This window comes from Sus scrofa, chromosome 14 (assembly GCF_054392235.1).
Source record: "Sus scrofa isolate SSC_HxYL_T2T_F1_AM1 chromosome 14, Sscrofa_HxYL_maternal_Yorkshire_Landrace_v2.0, whole genome shotgun sequence".
NCBI classification, from domain to species: Eukaryota; Metazoa; Chordata; class Mammalia; order Artiodactyla; family Suidae; genus Sus; species Sus scrofa.
In genome coordinates, this window is record NC_139396.1 from 79,593,565 (window position 1) to 79,606,736 (window position 13,172).

General features: G+C 44.7%; 1 protein-coding gene and 1 long non-coding RNA gene across 8 annotated transcripts in view; one reads left to right on the plus strand and one right to left on the minus strand.

The window, feature by feature from the left end:
- Positions 1-13,172, minus strand: part of LOC146396806 (uncharacterized) — a 769,570-nt gene that overhangs the window by 286,866 nt on the left and 469,532 nt on the right. The window lies entirely within an intron of this gene.
- The window catches only part of PCNX2 (pecanex 2), a 293,795-nt gene that overhangs the window by 41,433 nt on the left and 239,190 nt on the right, over positions 1-13,172 (plus strand). For 5 of the 7 annotated variants that reach the window (XR_014827836.1, XM_021074292.2, XM_084996835.1 and 2 more), the window contains 3 exons: positions 3,167-3,314; positions 3,452-3,597; positions 6,325-6,418. Coding sequence is in view for 5 of the 7 variants with exons in the window: in XM_021074292.2 (XP_020929951.2) it covers positions 3,167-3,314; positions 3,452-3,597; positions 6,325-6,418 (388 nt within the window). In the remaining 2 variants the exon portion in view is untranslated. Of the gene's footprint in view, positions 1-362; positions 489-3,166; positions 3,315-3,451; positions 3,598-6,324; positions 6,419-13,172 lie in introns of those variants that run through there. The other 2 variants (XM_084996836.1, XM_084996837.1) reach the window with 2 other exon arrangements.

A 13,172-nucleotide genomic window follows, 5' to 3' on the forward strand; every position in this document is an offset into this window, starting at 1 on the left:
ATTCCGAAGTTCAAGGCTATGGAAAACTACACACTTACCAACAGCCTTTAAAAGCATGTTTTTGTTTTGTTTTGATACAGCTTTATTTTAAAAAAACAAAGACCACTCAGATGAGAAGAAGTAAGGCTATTGTTAAGAGCTGACTGTAGCAAGGGAGTCAGTCACCATCATTTGCATTTTGGCTGAGCCTCCAAGTCAGGTGGAGGAGAGGGAAAGCTTTGTAGTGGAAAAGAGGATGGCTTCCTGGGTAATTGGCAGCTGTTGGCCTGCCGAAGCTGGAGGCAGACTAATTAGAGCATCCCATGTGATTGGCCAGAGGGGCATATTTGACTTTCTGTGATTGGTTGGATTTCTCTGGTTGGAAGCAAGGACAGAAATTAGGGATTAATCAAGTCCTGGAGTTTGGGGCTGGTTGCTACAGAGGTTATTGTTTGGCTTCCTGGACCTTTTGCTAGAAATGGTGGTCTGACTTCCTACAAGTCTGACTTGTATGTAGTATGTTGGTTTTCTGGTGTGGTTACTGGAGATAATGGATTGGTTCTCTGGGCTGGTTGCTATAGATGTGGGGGTCAGAGTTCTATTCATAGATAAATTTTTCTGGCCATTGTGCATTTGTATATTCAGTTTCTTCTAGGCTTTCAAAGAAAATTATCATGAACATGTGTGGAAATGATTATTGAATAATTATCTGTAATATAAAAAAATGGGACAACCTAAATTTGTAACAATAAGTGTGTATTTAATAAATTATATTACATTAATGTAATATTATGTAACTTCCATTTTTGGGTGATGTAGAAGAATATATAATGTCATTAACTATTTAAAATACTTCAAGGTTATAAAATAACCTCTGTATTATTATTTAATTTTTGAAAAAAATATGATGCCTAGGAAAAAATATGTATCAAGTTTGCTCTTGTATCAACATGGTGGGGTTAAGAGTAATTAATTTTTTTTTCTTTTCTCTAGTTTTAAATTATATGCCATTCATGTGTACTCTTTTTCAAAACAGAAAAATTCCTATAAATGTGTATTTTTCAAAGGGAAAAAGAAAAAAAATAGCCCATAGGTTGACATGTGTAATGTGCCTATTTAAGAGAAGGCGAGATTAAGATATTAAAGGAAGGAGTTCCTTCTTGTCATGGCTCAGTGGTTAATGAATCCGACTAGGAACCATGAGGTTGTGGGTTCAATCCCTGGCCTCGCTCAGTGGGTTAAGGATCTGGTGTTTCTGTGAGCTGTGATGTAGGCCAGCAGCTACAGCTCCGATTGGACCCCTAGCCTGGGAACCTCCATATGCCTCAGGTGCAGCCCTAAAAAAAGAAGACAAAAGACAAAAAAAAAAAAAGAAAAGATATTAAAGGAGACTGAAACAGATGACTCCATGTACACGTAGCATAAGGAGGCAGAGCTGTCTGAATGTGCTTTCCTTCATTTTTTATGACATGCTCCTTGGCTACAACTATTTGTTATGATCGCTCTTTCTCACAACTGTGTTTCTTGAAAACTGTGAAAACTTCTCTCTTGACAAGCTGTCAAATGAAATGCAAACATTTTTATATGAAAGAAATTCTAATCGTTTCACAGATGCACTGGAATATTTATCTTCAGGACTCACATAGAAGCCAGCAGTGTTTCTCTAATAACTTGAAGTCTAAGGATGAGAAGCTTTGTTATGTACCTAGTGATGTGATTTAGACCCCAGGGAAGCTAGCCTCATTTCACTTTTTGAGGTAGATCTTGGCAGGCTTTCTGAATGGTATGTCTTGAAAGAGCCTATGGCTTCAAACCACTCTCTTCAGTTATGGGAATACAGTGGATATTGTGACTTTAGAAGTGGCTGTTGGGAGCTCCCGTTGTGGCTTGAAGGAAAACAAATCTGACTAGCATCTATGAGGATGCAGGTTTGATCCCTGGCCTTTCTCAGTGGGTTAAGGATCCATTGTTGCTGTGAGCTGAGGTGTAGATGGCAAATGTGGCTTGGATCTGGCTTGCTGTGGCCATAGTGTAGGCCAGCAGCCACAGCTCCAATTGGACCCCTAGCCTGGGAACCTTCATATGCTGTGGGTGTGGCCCTAAAAAGACAAAAAAAAAAAAAAAGAAAAAAAAAGAAAAAAGTGACTTCAGACAGAGAAGGCTGACTGTTGGGGCGGATTCTGCTTTGCATAATGGTGTAAATGAAGACCCTTGTTTGGGTCCATTATTTAAAGAGGATTCTAAAAATTCAAAAAAAAGATTTTTTTTTTTTTTTTGTCTTTTTTGTCTTTTGTTGTTGTTGTTGTTGCTATTTCTTGGGCCGCTCCCGCGGCATATGGAGGTTCCCAGGCTAGGGGTCGAATCGGAGCTGTAGCCACCGGCCTACGCCAGAGCCACAGCAACGCGGGATCCGAGCTGCGTCTGCAACCTTCACCACAGGTCACGGCAACGCCGGATCGTTAACCCACTGAGCAAGGGCAGGGACCGAACCCGCAACCTCATGGTTCCTAGTCGGATTCGTTAACCACTGTACCACTACGGGAACTCCCCAAAAAAAGATATTTATCTGTTGATCTTGGAATTCTAATCATCTTAAAATCTGCCCAAGGTAAAGAGCAGGTGTGGTGTCTCCTTGAATCCTCCACAGTGCCAAACTTCTGGTTCAAAGTCAGCTATACTCAATGAACATCTGCTTTATGAAGAGATCACTTTTACCTTTAACTTGAAAGTTTAGATTTTTGAGAAGGAGTAAGGAGGAAAGATTGATGAGGTTTTAAAATGGTAAATGGAACCTTACTCCAAAAGAGCCAGGGTCTTTTTGCAGTTTTTTCCGTCAGATGCTGTCCATTTCTGAGTTTTGAACCTGTTAGTCCTAATCTAAGCGAGTGCTTTTCAGTTGGGTAAAGCAGTGGTCACTGGAGTTATTTTAAGAGAGTCCTTGAACCTGTACATAAAATAGATGGTATTTATAGATGTCTAAATAACATATCTCCAACATACATGTACTTTAAAAAATATTTGGGTATTTTCATAATTAGTAAAATCAAAATTATTTAAGCACATTCTGAATTCATGGGAGCTGGTTAGATTATCTATTCTGGCTTCAGTTTTGGAAAGTTAATTCTAAGTATTTTCACATTAATTTCTTACTTAATATTATGTTGACACATAAAGCCATGTTTTTCAGATAACTATTCCCAGGAGAAAAAGGAGGAAATCCTGGAAAGTGAGAAACCCAGTGGATGCTATGCCAGGCAAGGGAAACCAGACATGCAAAGTCAAGACCATACCAGCACCAGCCCCGGACTCACTGAGCCCACCAAGATCCCAACCTTGTAAGGACAACTTTCTTATTTAGCTTCATGTTGGTATAGATGGTGAAAAACCTCATTTAACCGGCTCCTTCTTCAAATGCTTTGTTAAGGATAAGGACGAATTCTGAACCATTTTTGAAACTTTTATTTATATTAAGTTTCCAGGGCAATAGACAAAGGCAGATAATCTACAGGGTCACTTCCCAACAAGATAGTTCTGTGTTGCAAGTCATCAGTGGGCCTGAAACATCTGTGCAAGATGAGATGTCTGTGGACGCCATGCATGTCTTCATTGATGAACATGGTAAGCAATGAAGGAGAGGAGGGAAAGCCAGCAGATTTCTCAAGTCCCATGAGGTCTCTTGGCCTGAGGACGAGTCTACCCCGTACCTGAAAGTGGAACGGTCCTATGAAACCTTTCCTAAACTGAAATGATGCAAAGCGAAGAAGCAGTTACCTAAGGATGCAGAAATTAAATCAATAGAAGACACGAATGCTCCTTGACAGTTCAAAGCTGTGGTGGCTCAATGCGGAGATGCTGGGTGTTGGTCCCAGGGAGGGGGGGCTTGGCAGTGCTGCTTTCACGTCTGGGATGTGCACTGGCTCTGTAACTGCTGGACACATGCTGAGTGCTCTTTTTCACTGCGAGCTTTTAGAAACAAAAAGCATTTTCAGATTTCTTTCATTAGCAAAAGCAGGTACTAATGTAGATCTTCCCTAAAAGTGAAGTGGAGTAAAACAAACTTTGGAAAAGTGAAGGATAACTGTACTAGACTTTGGAACAGGAAGACTTAGATCTGATTGCTCACACATAAGGTTCTTAAAACAGGGTGTGTGCCCTCCTGCTTCAGAGCCTTTGCACATTCCGGGTCCCTATGCTCACGTTGTGATAGTTAATCTTTCAGATGGCAATTCTAAAGAAAATTCTGCAGGAAAACCTTTCCTGGATTTTCTAGGCTTAATCAAATTCCTCTACTTTTGCTCTTAACATCCCAGCCTTTTCCTTCTTTGAGACTATTACAGCCTCTGTTTTTGACCTATAATAATTTGACTAATGACATTTCCCTGCCACAGCTGTAAGCTTTGGGAAAGTAATGCCCAGCATCTAATAAATATTTATTGGGTATAGGTTGAAAATCTGACCTCGATATATTTTTAATGCCACGTTATAAAAAAGATTTAAAGTAATAGGAAGGAAGGAAGACAGTTTTTCTAGGGTGGGTCTTGGATTAAATCCCTCAATTAATAATTGTTATCCTACTCCCCAAAGGATCCTGGTTTGGATAATGAATTATGTTACCTTATCTAGGAGTTCCCTTCATGGCTCAGTGGTTAGCAAACCTGACTAGGATCCATGAGGATGGGGTTCGATCCCTGGCCTCGCTCAGTGGGTTAAGGATCCGGCGTTGCTATGAGCTGTGGTGTAGGTCGCAGATGTGGCTCGGATCTGGCATTGGTGTAGGTGGGAAGCTACAGCTCCGATTTGACCCATAGCCTGGGAACCTCCATATGCTGTGGGTGCTGTCCTAAAAAAAAGCAAAAAAAAAAAAAAAAAAATTAAGTGGTATCTATAGATATTAATACTAATAAATTAATATCTGTCTTATCCATAGATTGGTATTTTATAATCTGAAGTGCTTTTGCATCTTCGGAAACACAAAGGGACTTTTACATTATAAAAAACAACATTAGCACTTCTGTCAACGCCTCCAGAGGGGCTGTGGTTGTCCTGGTTGGTGTTTCTCTTGGTGGGACAGCCTTCACCTTGCGGTCCAGCACTGTGGACAGCGGCGTTGCAGCTGCTCATAATGGACAAGGTTAATTATGCTCCCGTGTCCCCTGAAGAAAGTACGTCTAAAGCCTCTTCTGGGGAGAGACCGTTTACGTTTACAGAGTGAACTGATTTTCACACCTCAATACTCTGAGACACCTTAGCAGACTAATTTAACTCCACAAATTAATTCTATCTCTTGCTTTTCCTCATTACCAGGCTGACACACCAGTCAGCAGCTATGCCACTGCTCATCTGCAAATTCAAAGGTAGGGATGGCCTCAGGTGGTCCACCAGTCAAGACCACATACTTAACAAGCTTCTTTTTACACGTGATATAAAAAAATCACCAAAACCGAGTTAAGGCATACACAGGTAATCCTGACACATGAAAAGAACACACAAAAAAATGTGTCGAAAAGAATGTATAGAAGGGAATTAGAGATGGTACAAATTAATTGATCAAAAGCCATTAAGTCATAAGTACCTGAGTCATATGATATCACTTATACGTGGAATCTAAAAACACTGAGCGTATTTACAAAATAGAGACTCACAGACATAGAAAACAAACTTACGGTCACCAAAGGGGAAAGCGGGGGAGGGCTAAATTGGGAATTTGGGATTAAGAGATACACATTACTGTATATAAAATAGATAAACAACAAGGACCTACTGTATAGCACAGGGAACTATATTCAATATCTCATAATGATCTGAAATGGAAAAGAATCTGTAAAAGAATATACATGTATAACTGAATTATTTTGCTGTACATCTGAAACATAGTAAATCAGCTATACTTCCATTAAAAAGAAGTAACTCAGTCAGGCTTGTCTAAGCACATTCTGAGAGAAGTATGTCAGATTTTCTTAGGTTACACGTTCTACAGAGAAATACAAAGAAGGGACCTGGATTCTTTTTCTTTTTTGTCTTTTTGCCATTTCTTGGGCCGCTCCTGCGGCATGTGGAGGTTCCCAGGCTAGGGGTCCAGTTGGAGCTGTAGCCACCGGACTACACCAGAGCCACAGCAACATGGGATCCGAGCCGCGTCTACCCACTGAGCAAGGGCAGGGACCGAAACCGCAACCTCATGGTTCCTAGTCAGATTCGTTAACCACTGCGCCACGATGGGAACTCCCTGGATTCTTAACAAGTATTAAAATCATCCAGAATGAGCGCCTTCTAATTTAAAAAATGTAAAAGCTTAAATGATCATATACAAATAATTGTGTGATATTTTCTGCTGAAATTTTGCAGGAGAAATTAAGTCCTGTTATTTAAAGTCCGGAAATCAGAAAGAAGGTCCTTTCCAGCATCAGCCATCAAATTATGACGGCTTCTCTCATGCTCGGTAAGTGGAGCTTGTTTGCAGGTTTGGGAGGTGTCGCGTGGCTGGGGGCCGTGTGATTTACCCTGACTGTAAATGAAGTGAGGATCCTGGTGTAGCTTGAATGTGCTAATCCCTTTGTACGTGTCAGAGCACGTGGGTTTTGTGTGAAAGAAAAAGAACATTGGATATTGTAGAATAATTGAAAATAAATGGAACTGTTTTTGTAGTCGCCACTTCAAAGAATGCATATAACATATAGATATAAGCAGTGATGCAGCTTGAGGTGCATTCTTAAATTTGTCCTGGAGCAGAATAGAGATGTAGTCAGTTCTCATCTGCACTGATGAGGTGAGCTCTTTTGTAGATAGATGGTCTAAACATCTTTTCTATTCTCCTAAAGCATTGAGTTATTTTCTTTCTTTTTTTTTTTTTTTTTGGCTGCACTTGCACCGTATGGAAGTTCCCAGGCTAGGGGTCCAGTCAGTGCCACAACCACAGCAACACCAGATCCGAGCTGCATCTTTGACCTATGTCGAAGCTTGAGGCACCTCGGGACCTTTAGCGAGGCCGGGGATTGAACCTGAATCACCGTGGTTACTAGTCGGGGGTCTTAACTGACTGAGCCACAACAGGAACTCCTTGAGTAACTTTCTTTTTCTTTTTCGTCTTTTTTTCAGCCATATGGAAGTTCCTAGGCTAGGGGTTGAATTGGAACTATAGCTTTTGGTCTACGCCACAGCCACATGGGATCTGAGCCATGTCTTCAGCCTATACCACAGCTCATGGCAATGCCAGATCTTTAAACTACTGAATGGGGCCAGGGATTGAACCCAAGTCCTCATGGATACTAGTCGGGTTCGTTTCTGCTGAGCCACAATGGGAACTCCCTGAGTAACTTACTTAATTACATTAATTAAGTTGGCGTCGAGAATATGTGTGGATTTATGGTGGCTTTGGGCAAGTTGTAAATCTTGTCAATAAAGAACCCAATTCACCCTTCATTCTGGACTTCATGATTCCTTGAGGGTTATCCATATAGACACGCCTCAGTAGCTTGCTCTGAGTGAGGGAATAAATTTTGTGAGTACATTTCTTGGAATTGTGTGCATATTTGAGGCTTTATGGAAGACTTTGTGGTGTAGCTGAAATACCTTAGGCTTCATGCCTGAAGGGTGTAGAGAGTTACAGGAATCTCAGGTCCAGATGCTATGGGTCAGTGTTCTCTTCCTAAGCTCAAAGTTTCCTGACCAGGTGTGCATGGGATGTTCAAGGGAGAGCCTCAAGTGTGCTCAGAACAAAGTCTGTCCTTGTCCCTGCACTCTGGCCTCCAGGTGGGACTCAGGTGTGTGCCAGCCTTTTGTGGTGTTCTCTTGCAGCCCCTGGGGCTCCTCACCTGCTCAGGAGCGTTGGTGGCAGCTGTCATGGTGGATCCCTGCCACCCAGCCGCACCTGGGGCCCCGACCCTGAAGCAGCCTGCTTGCGTCCAGAGCCTGTGCTGCGGGGAAACCAGTGTTAGTCTCCATCACATCATGACTCCTGCTCTTCCTCTGCCTCCCTCGGGCACCCACATCACATGCCAATCAAACCAGCCAGAATGAAACTCTCCTGGTCCAGCCAGAAAATGTGCCCTGCACTCACACGCAAGGGGCAGCCCATGGAGCAGAGGTCTGATATCCCCATCTCAGCTCTGGCCTCCAGGACATTTTGTTGCAGTGGTTTGACAAGTGCAGTCATCCAAGATAGAAGCTTTGCTTCAGACAAAATCAATATTTACATCTGAACCCAGCTGGGAAAGCTGTCCTATACTTCTGCAATCCTCACTGGAAAGCGATCATGTTTTTAAACAGATCCAAGCCTCTTATTCTATCCCCACATAAATTTACAAGGCTTTTAAATTCTGATTTTCCGGGATAAACATACTTCACCTTTCCCCTAGGAAAGCACTTTAACTGCTTTTGCGGGTAATGCCAGCTAGACTGAGGCCACATAAACAGAAGCTTAAAGAACTAAAAATAGTTCTCTGGTGGCTCAGTGGGATAAAGCATCTGGCGTTGTCACTGCTGTGGCTTGGGTTCCATCCCTACCGTGGGTGCTGCCAAAAGAACCCCACCCCAAACAAAAAGCAAAACTAAAAATACACAGTATGCAGATAAGGATTAAAGAGCGTGCCTGTAAGGTTTTCAATAAGCCCCACTTCTTCAGACCATGCCTAACCACGCGACACCCGTTAACTCCCTTTCTTCTCTTACTTTCTCTCTCTGTATTAAATTTCCCCCAGTTCTTGCTTTCTTTGGTTTCCTCTGCATTTCCTTTCCATCTTAGAGCTTTTTTCTGTGTCTCCCTCATTTTGAGGCCTGCTTGAGCCAAGCTTTGCCATGGTGCATTTCCTCTTGGTAAGAGAGCTTTTGGTGAGGGTAGATTCCTGCACCGCTGGGGTGCTGGTGGATACTGAATGTGTCTGTGCTGGGCATTCCTGACAGGCCCTGTGACTGCATGGGGAGTCTCAGAATGTCAGGCTTCTCCTGGATCTGCCTGTTCATGAACACAGAATGGTTAGGCCCTTTCTGTCACACACGGGAGAAATCCGAGTCAAACAGGCTTCACTGACATGGGAATTGGGGCCATGTCACTGAGCCCTGGGTGGATGGCTTCAGCATGTGGTTTATCTCTCACCATCACTCTCCCATTCCTCTGGGGGTTTTTTGGTTTGTTTTTGTCTTTTTAGAGCCACACCTGCAGCATATGAAAATTCCCAGGCTAGGGGTTGAATCAGAGCGGCAGCTGCCCGCCTACATCACAGCCACAGCAACGCCAGGTCCTTAACCCACTGAGCAAGGACAGGGATCAAACCCACAACCTCATGGTGCTAGTCGGGGTCATAATCCACTGAGCCACAATGAGAACCCCGCCATTCCTCCGTTTTGACGCCACTCTCAAACACTTCACCCTGATGGTCAAAAGATGCCTGTAGCGGTACCACCGCTTATGTCTTCTCCCCTTCGGTTCCAATGGGAATAACATGCTTCTTCCCCAGAAACCCCAGTGTAAGTCTCTCTGTGTTACTCCTTCCGTCTGACTGGGCCCTGACTGGGCCACGAGCCCTGAGCATCATCAAGGCAAGAACTTGTGGGCTCCCTCTGAGAATGTATAGGCATGGCTCTTCAGAGGGAAATTTGGGTAGGGTGGGTGGATACTGGGCAGCAAAAATCAGCAGTGATCCCTGAGGGTGCTCCTTCTGATAAAATTGCAATTTAATGAATTCCCGTGCTTCTTTAAAAGAGAATACTCATCAGGTTTTTATAAAAGCAACTTTTGGAGTTCTCTGGTGGCTCAGCAGGTTAAGGCTCCAGCATTGTCATAGAAACGGCCTGGTCACTGCTGTGACGTGGGTTCAGTCGTTGGCCCAGGAACTTCCACGTGCCCTGGGAGAGGCCAAAAAAGAAAAAATGAAAAGGAAAAAAAAAAAAGGAAATAAAAGCAACTGCCCCTTAAAGAAACGTCCTTAGTTGTCTCATTTCTTGTATGTGAACATTCTGATGGACAAGCTCTGGGCCCACCAGCCTCACAGGCTAAGTTCTAAGTCTCTGACCCCCTGCTCTTTCCCAAGGTAGTTCCACAGGATGTTGGTCTTAAGAACTCTACCAAAGGAAGTCATGCAGCCATGCATGCCTTCTCTTTCTTCTGCTTAAAATAGTACCTGTGTTTGCTCTTATATGTGTAGACTCTTCTCTGAGAACATCCATGTCCTTGATGCTGTCTCCTCTTTGAAATAAGTTGGTCCTTGGGAGTTCCTGTCATGGCACAGTGGAAACGAATCCGACTAGGAACCATGAGGTTGTGGGTTCGATCCCTGGCCTCGCTCAGTGGGTTAAAGATCCGGTGTTGCTATGAGCTGTGGTGTAGGTTGAAGATGTGGCTCAGATCTGGCATTGCTGTGGCTGTGGCTGTGGCTGTGGCCAGCAGCGGTAGCTCCGATTAGACCCCTAGCCTGGGACCCTCCATATGCCGTGGGTGTGGCCCTAAAAAGACAAAAAGACAAAAAAAAAAAAGGAAGTTGGTCCTTGAGAGGGGACTTTGGTGTGGAGTGTTATAGTCACTCAGCGACCCATTTGGGCATAAGGGATGTATGGAGTTTCCTGTTGGATGCTCAAGCCCAAATCTCTAGTCACTTTGTGAAATGAGAGCCTTGAAGCTGTTCCCTATGCAGCTCTGGAAGAGAAGAGAAGTTATGGGGCTGCCATCTGTTTAATTCATGCTCGGGAAAAATGGCTCAGTCCTATGCAGAGTCAGTTGACCTTCTAGATTTAAACTGCTGTCTGACAAGCTTATGGTGGCACTTCCAGCAAGTCTCAAACTAGCACCCCCCATCCCACGGCCCTCTACTCAGAGGTGTTGAAAGCTGTGCCACCAGCTGTGGGAGACTAATTTCCATGGATTTGGAATAAACCTTGGCTTTCATGGAAGTGTGTGAAGTAATGCGATGGTTTGGATTTTTGTTGGTGTTTTTTTTTTTTTTTTTAATTTTTATTTTTAGGGCCGCACCTGCGGCCTATGGATGTTCCCAGGCTAGGGGTTGAACCAGAGCCACAGTTGCCAGCCACACCACAGCCACAGCAATGCCAGATCCAAGCCAAGTCTACCATCTACACCACAGCTCATGGCAACGCTGGATACTTAACCCACTGAGCGAGGCCAGGGATGGAACCTGCGTCTTTATAGACACTATGTAGCGTTCTTAACCTACTGAGCCGCAATGGAACCTCCTGGTTTGGGTATTTTTGAATTGGTTGTATGTGAGGAAGTGTTGAGGATGAAAGCATGCAAACTGGTTTAATTTAAATATGTTACCCTGCATTAGTGAGTGTGTGTGTGTGTGTGTGTGTGTGTGCGCGCGCGCGCGCGCGCGCGTGTGTGTGCGCGCGCATGTAGAGGAGAGTGTCATCCCTTGTCCCTTTCTCTGGCACCAGAGAGAAAGACTGATGTCAGAGGAGGACACAGCTGAGCAAGTGCAATGACCGGAGGTCATGAATTTGTATCCTGGAAGGGCCAGGTCACTCACCCCCGTGCCCCCGTGCGCCTTGCTTCTTTCCATGGGAAACAACCTTGTGTAAAGTCCTGGCCGTGAGGGAAGCTTTTTCCTGTCATTGTTCTGGCGGCAGTAGCCATCACCTATTAAAGAGGCATGAGCAGTAAGCACCACACCAAATAGTAAATGATCTTATATTATCTGCAGGACAAACTGGAGGTAGGGACATTAGCTCTCTCTGACAGGACAGGAAACTGAGATTGCTTAAGAAACCCGGTCCACCTCAGTAGCTCGTGAGTGGCTAGTGGACACTAAGTCCCACCCCTGCCCCCTCCCCACTGCAGGGGCCACAGCCTCAGTCCCTTGGTGCCCAGGCAGGTGGTGTGATGGGTGAGGCGGGCTCCGGGTGGGTTGCCAGAGGTGCTGGCAGCATTGGAGGGCATCTGTTCCCACCCCAGACAGCTGCTGCATCTCACCTTCCGTGCATCTGTGGGCTCAGGAAGCTGGGTAACCGGATTTTCCAGTTTTCTCCACAAGGATCTAAAAACACCCATTTATATGTAAAAATCTATTTCATTTCATGTTGTCAGTTTTAATGTTTTTGAAATGCCATAGGTCTCGGATGACATGGTGTGGTTGGCAGGGGGTTGGTGGGTTGAAGAAGCACGGCCCTTATCTGGAGCTCTGAGACCTGTGGGGAGCAGCCCCTCCTGCTAACACAGGTGATAACGGGGTGCCTTCAGAGGCCCCAAGCCCACCCTCCAGCCTCCTTAACAGCCCCATGCCTCAGCCCCCCTCTCCCCGGGGGCCTGCAGAGTCCACCTTCAGCCCTTCTTCCTGTGCGCTTTGCGTGGAATGGGATTCTCCACTCACATCTACCTTCTGGAATTCTCTTCTTTCAAAGCACGAAGCAGCATCTGTCTTTCCTTATCAGTTCCTCCCATCACGGGGGTGCTTATCACCCTCTCCCCGGTGCAGGGGACTCTCAGCTCTCCTTCTGGACTCTTCTTGCCTAAAATAAAGTGACCATGGCTCAGGTGTCTTTACAGCCCTCACCTGGCCCTCCGTAGGTAGTAGGTAGATGTTCAGTAAGCAGTGTATCGGATCCCAGTTAGAGTTCCGGACAGTAAACACCAGCTGGGCACATAGGGGTAGCAAGTAAGAGGCTGAGCAGGAGGGGCAGAGGTGGGCTAGGCAGCCAGTGAAGCCTGGTTGAGGAAGTCACACTTCGTTCTATTTGCAGCAGGAGTAATTAGGCCTCTTTGCAGAGAGAAACAACCTGGTAAAGGTGGATTATCAAAACAACAGGAGTTCCTATTGTGGCTCGGTGGGTTAAAAACCCGACATCTTTGTGAGGATGCAGGTTTGATCTCTGGCCTTGCTCAGTGGGTTAAAGGATCCAGCATTGGCGTGAACTGCGGTGTAGGTCACAGATGTGGCTTGGATCTGGTGTTGCTGTGGCTGTCGTGTAGGCTGGCAGCTATAGCTTCGATCCAACCCCTAGCCCAGGAATTTCCATATGCTGCAGGTGCGGCTGTAGGAAAAAAATAACAAAACAAAACACAACAACAACCATGGACAACTCCCTCACCTTGTGATGGAGGTGGGAAGAGCAAGAAGCAATAGTAGTTTGCTTGGTCAGCACATTTGAATATGGAATGTTACCGTCTTCGTTTATAAGTGGGAAAATGGCAAATGACTCTCTTTAACCCTTCTCTGTGGAAATCAAGGTTGAGTCTCAAATAAGAG